The sequence below is a fragment of the Choristoneura fumiferana genome, chromosome 19 (assembly GCF_025370935.1).
Source record: "Choristoneura fumiferana chromosome 19, NRCan_CFum_1, whole genome shotgun sequence".
Taxonomy (NCBI): domain Eukaryota; kingdom Metazoa; phylum Arthropoda; class Insecta; order Lepidoptera; family Tortricidae; genus Choristoneura; species Choristoneura fumiferana.
Window position 1 is genome coordinate 8,055,845 of NC_133490.1, and position 13,766 is coordinate 8,069,610.

The 13,766-nt window shown below is 36.6% G+C and overlaps 1 protein-coding gene across 7 annotated transcripts in view; it reads right to left on the reverse strand.

Annotated features, from left to right (window-relative positions):
• LOC141438656 (uncharacterized) overlaps nt 1-13,766 on the reverse strand; it is an 81,267-nt gene continuing 67,501 nt past the window's right edge. For 3 of the 7 annotated variants that reach the window (XM_074102532.1, XM_074102533.1, XM_074102529.1), the window contains 6 exons: nt 7,879-13,525; nt 6,886-7,010; nt 5,502-5,659; nt 3,550-3,706; nt 3,242-3,344; nt 1-1,898 (listed from right to left, as the gene is read on the reverse strand). In XM_074102532.1, coding sequence (XP_073958633.1) covers nt 1,841-1,898; nt 3,242-3,344; nt 3,550-3,706; nt 5,502-5,659; nt 6,886-7,010; nt 7,879-13,525 — 6,248 coding nt within the window. In that variant the 3' untranslated portion in view covers nt 1-1,840. Of the gene's footprint in view, nt 1,899-2,249; nt 2,293-3,241; nt 3,345-3,549; nt 3,707-5,501; nt 5,660-6,885; nt 7,011-7,878; nt 13,526-13,766 lie in introns of all 7 variants that reach the window. The other 4 variants (XM_074102535.1, XM_074102534.1, XM_074102531.1 and 1 more) reach the window with 3 other exon arrangements.

Sequence of the window (13,766 nt, forward strand, 5' to 3'; positions counted from 1 at the left end):
TTAAATATGAGACAGCGTTTTATTTAATATTCAATAATAATTTAAGTTTAATCGATAGAATATTCAGCAATTACAAATACAACTTGAAACAATCGAACAGAGCAACTCATTTAATTTTGAAACTTAATACCGTAGCAATAGCATTATACTAGCCATATCTTTACACCGATCCTTAAGCACACTTAGACAAATTAACTTTATTTATATATAAAATTACAAGCAATGACCTTAATGATAGATCGGACGCTGATATGGAAAACAATTGCTTTGGAACAGCTCTTGCACCTGTCGCTATTACACCATCAGTCTCATCCGACTCACTCTTCACTCGGAAGAACGAGATTCCTCTCTTTGCTATTTAATTTATACAACAATCTCAAGGCAACAAAGACGATAAATGACCATCAAAGTGAGCAAGCCTCTTTCACCTTTACTATCTACGGCCTGTTCTACTTCATCTGTATTTAAAATCTGAAAAATATTACTGAAAACTGGATTCACATAGAAAGTACTTGTAATGTTTATTTATTACTTAATTAGCTTAAATTTGTACTAGATGTATTTGTTACGGGATCTAGACCGTAATTACCTTAATGAGCTTCCGATATTTCGATATAGTTATCATCACATCACGTCTCAGTCGAGAGTTGACAGTTGCGGTTGATGCACAAGAATGTGGGTAGTCCGAGCACGGTCTACACAACATTAAGATCTACCCGCAAATTCGGTCTACCCGCGATCATGATGCATGCAACTGTGTTGAAATATCGGGAATTCTTTAAAGCTAATAACGGCTACATCCCGTAACAAATATAGGTATTCAATGTAGTACCGTGAATTACTAAAAACTTTACACTAGTGCGAAACACGCACACAATTGAACCTTTCCCATGACTAATGTTGTCGTATTTCTTTGACTGAAAGGAAAACACGTCATCTGTTATAAGTGCTTTGTATCGCTATTAGCAAAATGAGGAGTCGGCCGTAGAAAATATTTATCTACCTTACCCTATATTGTATGTCTACCTATCTACTTATGTAAGAAATTGTGCACGAATTAAAAATCTTAGTAGAGATCTGTTTGTCAGTAGCCGAAGCGATCCAGCTTCCGTAGGGTCTATCGCGCCCTTCCATTCCTTACCATTAGGTCTGTACCCATATTTGCCCGTACCTAAATAATAGCTAAAAATATTAACTAGATATCTTACAAAACGGTTAATACGCCTACTAAAGAGTTAACGACATATCAATAAGCAATGTTTATTCCAAAAACTAGATCAAGCTAAGCTATCTATTATAGGTCGAAGTAATATGGACCATTGTCGTCAAAATCCGACGTTTCAGTACAAAAGTGAGTACCAAAATACAATCCATTATTGTCAGCATGCAGAACCAACCTTTGGCAATGGTTTACTTGTACTACTTCACATTTGATCAAATATTACCAAAGGTTGGCGGTGCACACTAATTTTTCACATACAAATACCTCAGAGCTTGAGACATGAAATCTACTGCGTGTTATCTTCACTATTGAACTTACATAATGATTACACAGAGGATATTTCGATACAATCTATCACAATAGATGCTTTATAGAAAACACTGATATTCGACTAAGTTGGTTAACTGCTTGTTGATACATAATAGACTTAACTACAACAGTTTTAATCCCAAATATGAGATTTATTTAAATCAACAAAATTAGAAAAGTGTTGTGATGAAGCCACAAAATGAGCTGTATAGTTGAAAACAACGCTGTGACTATCACAATTGTATTTAATGATTGGATAGATATCAAAGCAAATTTAGTTTCTGAAAAGACGTCGAATAATAGAGAAGTTTACTTTTTCGATTCTTCGAAGCTAGATGGAGGAGATTTTGCGATCATAGTCAGAGATCTGAAAGAAAAACAGAAGTAAGTATAAATAAAAATAGCTTCAAGGAAGGAAAATATTTATTACTCATAGAAATTACTATTCTATTCGCCACATGAATTGAATTTATCCAAAGACATGAAAATCAGTTATTTTTACATAAGATTTTTTCCATGAGTTAAGTATTTTAAGCTGATGTTGATTATATTGATGATACAGTGTTGTAAATAGGTGAAAATAAAGCCACAAAGGAATTATAAATCCACACACAAAAACAAGAAACCAAAAAAGCAGATGATTTTGTAAATATTAGTACCAGTGATGATGGTAATGCAAAATAAAAGGAAAAAAGCAATACATTACAAGAAAATGTACCTATTTCTTGAGGTTTTCTGTGGAGTGACTTAAGCAATAGCAGCTGCAATAATAATATTTCGTTTAGTAGGTACATAGAATCCAATTATTTTATAATTTTGGATATCATACAAATATATAAAACGAAGCAAAATCAACTAAAATTGTAACAGTATGATGTAAAAGAAAAGATAATCAAGTTTGAAAAACTACAGATGAAATGGTGCAAAAAATGAAATTGGCAAGGAAAGACTAATGGAATAAGAAGAAGAACAAAGTGATAATTATTAAGACAAAGAGGTAAGTTACAAGAAGGTGATTAATACGTAAAATACATGGGCGACCGAGCTTTGCTCGGGCTAAAACTCGTTAATAAACATTTTTCCAGAGATAAGGCCAAGCTTGATCGATAAGATCGATTTGTCATCCCCGAAAACCCCTACATACCAAATCTCATCGAAATTGTTGGAGCCGTTTCCAAGATTCGAGTTATATTATCTATTTATATACACACAAGAATTGCTCGTTTAAAGGTATTAGATAGATAGATATAGATAGACAGGTAGATAGATAGATAGATATATAGATATAAATGGTCTGTAATTAAAATCCTACAGATCTTTTATGAACATAATATAAAATCCTGAGCAACTAAAACAGCTGTTAAAGGAAATCATTGTGGTAGAATATAATACATTTTCCATCACTTAATTTTTAATTTAGAAAGACCACATCCACAGCGCAGGTTTCGTCAGGTGATCATTTGAGATTTTTAACTGTTTATTTATTTGTTAATTGATACATATTTACAATTTTAAATCAAGAATTGGTAGCCTTGTTTAGTTGAACTTGATTTGAATGATTATTTATAGTTTTAACGTCCATTTCTCAAGCTCGTGCAATAAACCGTTGCCTTCACGTCACATACTTCCACCTCTGAATTTTGGTCAATAGCATACTATCTAGTTCAACTTTGTTTAAATCTAAATTGTTTTTATAGTTAAGTATTGTACCTCCTCTGTGCGGGGACGGGTTGCGCATGCGTGGCCGGTGGGAGCGATGCTGGACAACTGCCTGACAACACAGGCTGTTGCTCTTCATCTTCTCTTCTTTCTCCTGCAAGAACATTGTCTTAAAAAGAACAGCTAAGAAAGCACTCAAAGAATATGGAGATACAGTTATAACATGATGTTAAGTTACATCTAATAATAGCCATGTCTCTGATATATTAGCTGGGTGTAGCGGTCTCAACGATCGCTTCTCTGACCAAGCCGTTTCCGGAGATCACACTATTGTCAATGTTAAATAAGATGGTATTTACCTCTAACTATAGGCGTGTCTCCGATATAGAAGGTGGGTGCAGGGGTCTCAACGACCGCTTCTCTGACCGAGCCGTCGCCGCTCACCGCGCTCAGAGTGTCGGTGCTGTCAAACATGATGGTACGCTCTTTGGCTCGAGGCGCTCGTCCATCCAGCTCCTAGAAGAAGTACCGAAATATCAAGATGTTTCTATTGAATGAGGGTCTATATCAAATAATTCGTTTTTTATTTTGCTTCGACGCTTAGGTGTAACAACACAATTAAAATAAGTTATTGTTTGTGCTATTTATGAAATACTCGTAGAGATAATGTATTTTTCTAGAAAAGAGATAAGCCAAACCAGTAGAGCTTTAGAAAAAGATGAGTTTCAGAACATCATAATCCATACATTTTTGTTTCGGTGGAAATTAGTAAATGGGTCACCTGATGATAAGTGAGCACCACCACTCACGAACACCAACAACTCCATGAGATCAGTGCAGCCTACAGGACTTAGATAGAATACTTCATGTGCCAGTAAGTCGCCGAGTTGTGCGAGAGTAAGACAGCTTCAAAAACTGTCTTACTCTCTTCGCTACAAAATAGCAGACCGATCACCAGAGGCGGCACTTGGCGGCACTTGGCGGCAAGATTAGAGTAAGGTATTAGTAAGATAAAATAAGGTCAAGGGTAGAATAAGGTAGATTGGGAGGAATCACATGACGCTATAGGTGTATTCTGCGATCGTTCGAAAGTTTTTGACTATGTGGATCATGAAACTTAAATTTGTAAGTTTATTTTTTATGGTATTCGTGGCCTCGCTTTAGAACTCATTAAATCTTACCGCACACAAAGAAAGCAAAAGGTAGAGATTTATAATTTCAACACGCGTGGATTTTTAACATCTTTTTTTAAGGAAATGGGTACACTAACCCTGCCGTCGCTTAATGTTTTTTAAATAATCATATATGTTAGGAAGAACACAGGGAAGATTAAAGTTGGAGCTTACAGACTGGCTAAAACCAAAAAAATTGTTTCTAGGAAATTGCATACGTTTTTATCACAAAACTCCTAAAAATATCACGGATAACCAATAAAACGGATACAAAATTCAAATCTATTGTCAAGAAGACATTTATATCTAAGGCGTATTATAAAATAAATGATTATAATTATCATGAACAGGGATATTTGGAAATAATTCCGATCTGCATTTGCGAATAGCGAATTTACGGTGTTAAAAATGTAGCTGTGTTGTGATATCACTAGATATCACTTAATGATATTGTAAATCTGTTTAAATAAAACCTCGTTGCGTTTCTTGCCGGATTCTTCTCAACAGAGGTTTTTCCGAACCGGTGGTAGATGTTTTTTATGACATTCTTAAGTGGTTGTTATAGCCTAAATTGAATAAAGATATTTTGACTTTGACTTTGATAATGAGATATATACGTACACACAAAATGCTGAAACATAACTTCTTCACTCTGTAACGGCTAGGGTTGAAATTTGATGAATATTTTTGTTTTCACTCTGTAACGGCTGGACGGATTTGGTGAAATTTGGCAAAAAGTTAGTTTATAACCAGGATTAAAACATAGAATACTTTTTATCCCGATATCTCCACCGGATAGGGATAAATTGTCTAAATAACAACTGCTGGGCTTAGAGTCATAAATTTTGGTACTACAGCTGGGCATCTGAAATAACACATAGCCTACTTTTTATCCCGATATTCCCACGGGATAGGGATAAAATCTCGAAATAACAACCGCTGGGTTTAGAGTCAGGAAATTTGGCATGGGTATTTTAATTTAACGTCAATGAAAACCACGATGTAATTTTAGGGAATTCCCACGAGAATTTAATAAAATCCCGGAATTTCAATTCAACTGCTGTATTTAATGATTCACGCGTGCGAAGCCGCGGGTAAGCGCTAGTAGGTAATAAAAACATTCCTTTTTTTTTACGTACCAGCCTTTCAGTGTCAGAATCAGGCTCCTGCACCTCATAGTCATGGGAGAAATGTTCGCTGGTGCTCGGGTGCTCTAGACTCTCCATGTTGACAGCTGTCACCGGGTCCAGGGTGTCCAGGGACGAGACCATGGTATTCGACCCTGGGGGGCGTACCGCTGTTAACTTGCTGATTAGTAGGAAGCTTGGTGGGGTTAGCTAAATACTCTTAAACTGAAGACATGTCCAAGACCGTTCAACGTACACCAATATGCCGCAGTGGAATACGACGTCACCACCTGGCTCAACGGGGTGACGCTGTGTTACCACCTAGTTAGTTTTAAGTATTTTGTTTTTATTTATGTATTTTTTATTTTGTTTGTTAATCTGTAAGGTACATGTTGTATTATGGGCCATGTTGCACGATATAAATGGTTTTTGTCTTGATAGTCATGTTTGGTTCTCATTTCTTTTACTTTATACGGATAATAAGTTAAAAGTAGGGTAGTTAGTAAAGTGGTTGAGTTCTTGGACATTCTTTAGTTTATAAATGACATAAAAATTATAAATTAATAAACATATCTTATAAGCAGGGATGAGAGCAAGCATGTCTCAAGTCCGAAATGAGCATGGGTGAATGGCATTCAGAAGGATACCATGCTTTTTTTGAATAAAAGCATAGAGGTATACTAAGTAGATAATAATAAAATATGTAAGTTGAAGCGAATTATATTATCATATTTTGCATTGTTTTCTCTTATGATGTTTTCGCATAACAAAGCAAATGCGTATTTTTTTCCTGTGGGCGGTTTCAAGTAGTATTTAAATTAGCATGTATGATAAATGTTACTTAGGCTTATCATTTGACACTAAAACGACGTCTGAAATTGTATAACATCTTATTTTTGAAAACAAAAAATGAAGCAACTTTAAATGTAAAAATATGTGATTAAAATCAAAACTTCAAAACCGATTTTAATAAAATTTAGAGTGGACTTACATACTTACCCTATAAAATAAAAAGAATCATTGAAATTGCTTCGTGCACTGGAGATACAGCCAAATTCAAAAACTTCCGGTTGTTCTACTCAGTTTCTTATGAAGATTGCTCTTATAGAACAAGTCTGAAAATCTTTTTTTATGTCTGTCTGTCTATGTCAGTACCTAACCATCTAAAATTACCCCGCACTAGGCTCTACTAACACTGGATATTCATAGCTACCTACTTCATACGGAGCCCTCAGCGCGAGCGTCCGATTCGCACTTGGCCAGTTTTTTAACTCGAGTGAAATTTAAACAGAATTTCACTTCTGTTGGATAGCGTTGACGCTTTTTAGTAAATATCTTGTATATTCTAAAGCTCTAATATCTTAGATGAAATAATATCAAGCAGCGCAATGCTTACCTCCAGAGGTTAAACTGCCAGTCATGGGGGTATCAACCTCGTAGTTATATGTAGCTCTGGTCGCATTTGAACTGGTCGCTTCCAGACTATCGGTACTGCCTAGCATTAAATCTGCCCGCGCACCCCTATAAATTATTAGTTATAAATTAATTACAATAAAAGCATTCAAATTGATTAATGCAATTAAAGAAGCACTTTCAAGACAACTATGATCAGGACATGTTGATTTGAATAAGTTTGCGCATTTAATAACAAGGACAGAAATAGAAATAATTTATTTGCAGAGTCGTAAAGTTGTGTTGATTGCGGAATGGTTGAGGATGTGTATTAACATTCATTTAAACAAGGTAAAAAACATAATGCTCGTTTTAGGTTCCGTGGCAGTTGAGTAACAAATATTAGGCGGCGACTTCATCATCAATATTATGCTAAAGATATCAATAATACAAATACAGATCTGAATACAAGCAAAGAGTTTATCACCCCCAAAGCATATTTTATGTGGTTTAATGATTTCACTTTGGTCTTCAACGGGAAGAGCCCGAGTTGCAAGTATAATGCTGAAAGTAGAACAAAGAACCAAAAATCATATTTCTCTTTTGCTCTTTTGAGACAAATGTGACCATTAGAGTAAAATACGATATTGGGTTCTACTTTCGTGCTGTTTACTAATTATATAGTATCAGAACATATCAAATTATTACTTATGTTATTTTGAATGTAATATACCGACGACGGAGTGACTTACTACCTGAGCTACTTTAAATATTAGTTTGACGACAAATTCACTATGTTTTTACATCGATAGACTATTTACGATTATTTTTTAGTCGACATCTCTATTAATGTTCTCGATAACATGTCAAAAACCCAGTTCGGTGTGTTTTGTGATATACATTATACCAATTATAAAATTGAAAAATTAGTCTCAGTTCTTTAAAGTCACCCCGCTTTAAGTTGGCTATAAAGTTGTTTCTAAACTACTGTTCTTACCTACTAAAACTTCCGGACGAGCTCAGTTCCTCATCTTGTCCACTCCAGGAGCCGCTCGCAGGATCTGTAAAAGGTTTGCCGAAGGAAATGACACTTTGGGCCATCGACAACCCAGAAGATGGCGATAGCTCACGCACGGCACTACTCTCCCTCGAAAACTCTAGATCCTCCGGCTTGTCAGACATTATGACCGTTTGCTTCGTCACCGTTACCACTTCCCCTTCAGAAACGTGTCGCTCCATAACCGTCATAAGACTGTCCATCTCCGACGGCTGTGAAGTTATCGAAGATGATATCTCAGAGCCAAAAGACATCGCAGTTTCCTCTAAATTCGGCCTAGCCGGTATATCCATTGCACCATCAGGATCAGAACTAGTTACGACTTCGGAAACTTTCTTGCCATCCACAAATTTTTGCTGAATCACAGTCGTTGTGCGCACAACCTCAATAACACCGCCATCTGAGAACGTTCTAGTAACAGCTTGATCCTTTTTCTTTTCTTCTTGGTCAAGCAGTTTCATCATTTCTTCACAATCTCCGGGAATAGATTCCGCTGAACCATCACTAGGTGCCGCCGCACACACAAATGAGGAGGCTTTTACACATTCTTCTTTAACTTCGTCACATTTTGTATCAGACGATTCGGGATCTGGCTCAGGAACAAAAAATGCTCCTCGACTATCAAATTTCTTTACTGTTATTACTTTAGGCTTAACCTGTTCTTGTATCTTTTGTTCTAAAGCCATTTGCTGATCAATCAGCTTTCTAATCGCTGCTGATTCGTTTAGAAGTTTTTGCGATGGGCTACCGTAGCTACCTACTTTTTGAGAGGGGCTACCGCTCTTTTGTGATGGGCTTCCACTTTTTTGAGAGGGGCTCCCTCCTTTCTGCGGAGGACTGCTCTCTGAACTACCACTGTACGAGCGCTTTTCTTGTTCTAAAAAGCAGCTACTTACGTCTTTAGGATCTGCTTTCAAAAGGGCCTCCTTCTGCTTGGCCAAAATCTCAGCTTTCAAAGCTTCTAAACAAGCTGACTCTAACCCTTCAAATTCCTTGAGGCTTGATATGGATATGTCATCGCCTTGACTTTTACTCAAAACATACCGTCGTGGTAGTGATCCGTTAAGAGAATCCTGTGAAGATGATGAATGTTGCTGATATTGTTCCATCAACATCTTTTCTAGATTCTCGAATTCTTGTAGTGAACTTATAGAAATATCATCATTCTCTCCTTTAATTCTAAACCGCATACGTGATGCCATTTCAGACTCTGAAAGGCTACCGTACGAATTCCTAAAACTGCCGAAACTTCCTATGGATTCCTTTTGTGAGCTTAAACTACCAATCCTACTGGCATCAAAGTCAGTCATTTCTTCTTCTTTAATATCTTCTAGAGGAACTCTCTCAAAATCATATCGTGGATCTCCTTCAAACTGCATTTGTATCCACCGTTTTCCAGCTTCTATTTCCGCTAATTCTTGAGCTTGCAATTTCTTTTGTTCTAGTTCGTATTGTAACAATTCTTCATCAGACAATGATCCTGAAGTACTACTGGTACTTTCTTGCTTCTTTGAAGTTTTAGATAAGTATTCTTCTACTTCAGTATCATGTCGCTTAACGTATTTGGGACCCTTAATTTGTACACTTTTACCTTCCGTATCAGTTTCCTGTGCTTCCTTTGCAACTTCTTCAATAACGACGAAATCATCCATTTCACTGGGTTTATCTACCATCTCAAATTCGTCACTTGTCGGAGAATCCTGTTCTTTTTCAAAAGTATGTAAAATTCGTTCTTCAGTTGTGACTACTAGTTCTGATCGACTACTTTCAGTGACATGGTCAGACCGTAGTTCTGGAGTTTCAGAAATATCGTACATATCATCTAAAACATATTCACGACCGTTATCTGTCGATAAAGAACTTTGACTTGGAGCTGACAGAGGTGTGTGCGGTGTAGAAATAAGCTCGTGTGTTTTAAGGCTAGAAGTGGAACTTTGTTTACTATCCAGTTGTGAATCAGGAGTTTTTACAACTGCTTTTTCCGCTTTAGTTTTTGGTACCGATGAATCGCTTTTGGATTTTAAAATTTCTTCATACTGCGCTGAACCTACAGGAATTATTTCACTTTCGATATCTACGAATTCCCTTTGACTCGCTGGAATTTCAGTTATTGGAAAAGGTACCACGCTAACCTCTTTTACTACTTTTTTCACACATTCTTCTTTTATTTCTACTGGGATAGCATCTTGTCCAGGGGGCTTACTTTCGTCAGAGTATACAACAGTCTTTGTTATAATGGAGCTATCTTTAGGTGTTTTACTGGATTCGGTTATAATACAACCATGTGTAACTATTTCCTCATATTCTTTAGTACCAACTGCTATAATTTCACTATCAACGTCAACAAACTCTCTCTGAGATTTTTCAACTTTTGTGATAGAGAACGGTAAGGCTTGACTATCATGAGCTGTGACTTTTTTGACTGGCACTAATACTTCTTCTTTTTCTAATTCTGGTTCAGATTGAGACGAAAGCATATCTACTTTTGAAATAGAAGAAGATAAAATTTCATCAGTCTTCAACTGACTTGAAATAGTAGTATCTGATCCAAATTTATCTTTCGACGAACATTCTTCGACGTTTTCTGTTGCATTTTCAAGAGGAAAGTGTTCTGGAATCATCTCTTTGGGTTGAAATCGCATCTCGTGTGATCTTTTCATTTTTCCTACAGGTTCACCGCCATCGTCTTTCTTATCTTCTTCATTTCCAGATTCCTCATCACTTAATTTTTCTTTTGACTCTTTCTCACCTTCGTGTAAAAATTGTTCGACGTAAGTACTGCTTTCCATTAATTCCTCTTTTAACTCGTTAGCTGATGGTACCAAAGTTTCTGATGCATCTGATATATCAATACTGGCAACGTGGCTGGATCCATCAGAATCAAGACTCTTCATGCTATCCCTAGATGCAAGTGAACTACCAGCCGTGAAATAATCCTTTGAAGTCCGGAGTGATTGTGAAGATATATCATGACTAGTAAGAGCTGTGTCGAAGTCAGTTCCACTTTGAGCAGTCATCATCACTTCCATATCAGAAGATAATGGTCTGCTTTCGGAATGTTCAAAACTGTGGTAATGACTCGATCCAGAACTAGACCAACCTTCGACTTCAGAAGCAGATCGTCTGTCAACTACACCTAATTTAGATTTGATGTGCTTTTGAACTCTTAATTTTATTTCTGGGCTACCTTTTGATGATCCTTCTTTGTCTGAAAGAATAATTTCACTCTCTGTTTCCAAAATGGAATGCGGGCCACTATCAGACTTCACTGATATATCTGCCACATCTAAAGGTGGACTTGATTCTTTAATGTGAACAGTGTCTCTGTCTTCATCAGAAATTGTAATCTCATCTTGGGAGCTTTGTACTTGTGAACCGGTGTCAGATTTTTGACTTTCCGCGAGACTTTTTTCGTTCTCAATTGTAAACGGAAGTTTTTCTGCTTGATCATCAGCATGGTGTGGTTCTTCTGTAATCACCTCCGGTCTATCTGGACTAATAAGCAGCTTAAACTGAAATTCGGATGGCGACTGCTTATATTTGCTACTCCCATCATTTTTCTCGTTTATGATTTCACCCTGAGCTGCTTCAAGAGACTGTTTGACTTCATCAATAGTTTTTTCCAAAACTGACAAGTCGGCAAGTGGTTGAGCAGACATCAAAGAATCCAAGTCAACCCGTTCTGACTCAAGTTTCATTGCATGAAACTCGGCAGAAGAGAGATCAGTGTCATATCCACTACTGCAGATATCTTCTAAACTTTTTTCTTTAACTAACTTCAATTCCTCTCTTCTGTGATCAGTACCCGTACCAGTCAAGTAAGCTGAATCAGCATCAGTAGAAAATTCAGAAGGGTGTAACGTTTCTGCACTCATAGTCGAATCAATAGATTTTTGAAGTACTTCTCCTTCGTGGGATTCTAGAGATTTAATCATGTATTCAGTGTCAATGCTCTCTCCAGATTTAATCATTATATCTTTTGAAGTTGTACTAATTTCATCAGAAATTTCAAATACACCTGGTGACATGTCAGTTTTGGTGGGTTTCATGGTCAAATCAATATTTGTTCCTACCACAGTACTAAGCTCCAGAACGGTGTCACTATCAGAGCTTTTAGTAATCGTGCTTGATGTTCCAGTAATAGATGTTTTTAGTTTTGGAGATTTTGATAAAGATTCGGCCATTTCAAAGGAATCGGCTTTTTGCAAAGAAACCTCCCATACTTGATCTTGAATATGCTGCTGAGATACTTTGATAGGAGATCTAATTATTTTTTCTTTTTTTGGTGTGTCTCCTGTTTTTTCGTCTTGGGGAAGATCTGGTGCTACTTCTGATTCAGAATGCGTATCTTGACTACCAGTTCTACTAAACGTACTTTTAACAGGCGATGTCGAAACTTTGATTTCTTTTATAAAATCGACCTCATAAACCTCATTTTCCTTTTTAAATGACTTTGATTTGCTTTTAGGGCTGGTTTCAGAAGACCCTCGTCTGTCAGCCATTTCACTTTTAAAACTAGTCGCATGTGACGCATCTGAACTTAGATCGTCATGTTCTTTGCTCTCAATAACAGATTCTTCCTTGTGATGTTCTACAGTTGAACTGATTATTTTGCCTTTTTCGGACAGTTCAACTTTAGATACAATTTCGTCCTTTTCAACAATTTTCAAATTAGAATCCATAAACGCAGATTTGGATTTTGAATCCTCATCTTCTTCAATATCTTGAAGTTCTCCTGGTTCAGTGAAATATTCCTTGCCCCATTGCTCATGGGACATATCTCTTTCAGATATTTTAACATCATGTTTCTTTTTAACTGTCTCGTCTTTAATAGCGGTCATTTTTTCTTCAGACTTCGTTTGACGACCTGCGTACAAGCCTTGTTCTAAAAACTCTCGTTCCACTTTAGTCACATCTGTATCATCAGTGGTTTTGCTGACAGTTTTTGTTTCTACATCAGATCTCTTAGCGCTTGCTTCGTGGGCTTTTTCAATCTTTTTTTTAGATGTCTCAGTTTGATCACCATCTCTTCGCACTACGGTTTTTTCTTTGACTTCATGTTCTTGTCCACGCAATTCATGAGTAGTCTCCGTTTTAATTATTAAGGAGTCATCATCTGACGACGATACTTGTTTGGTTTCAGAGAAATATTCTTGCCCGCTTATTTTTCTGGTTTCTGTTTCTTTGTGTGTTAAAATTGTACTATAGTCTCCGGTGGTCCCAAATTTGGTGACCATATCTGACATGACTGCATGAGGATCAATGCTTTGGAATACCATATCTGTTCCGCCAATGGTCTTATGAACAGATGAAGATGATGTTGAAGTTTCGATCCTAGATTCGGTAAAGAAAGTGTCGGAAGATCCTGACTTTTGTAGTTCTTCCATTTGCACTGCCAGTTGCTCTTTTTTGATTTGGTCAATAACATCCATGCTGGTTTTGATGGTGCGATCGACTAGTTCGATGGCACCGCTTGTTATTGTCGGCTGATTAACATTAACGAATGACAGGTTATCGGCTAGATGTCTTGTCGGAGATTTCGGTCTGGCGGCTGCACTTAGTGCCTTGGACGACTCTGTTAGTGTATCTGTAAAGAAAGGATATACTTTAGTTTATAAAACAAAAGTCAAGCTTTTAGAACAACAACCTTTACAGAATAATCTAAATATTAATTTAAAATTGTTTAGTTTATAATATTTTGGTGTATATACAATATTTTGTAGTTAGTTGTAAAATTATTTATGAAACCCTTTTGAAACACAACATTTAGAGTTATTAATGCCGTAAAAGCGCCTAAAGCGTGTATATTGTCTTAAAATATCGATGTA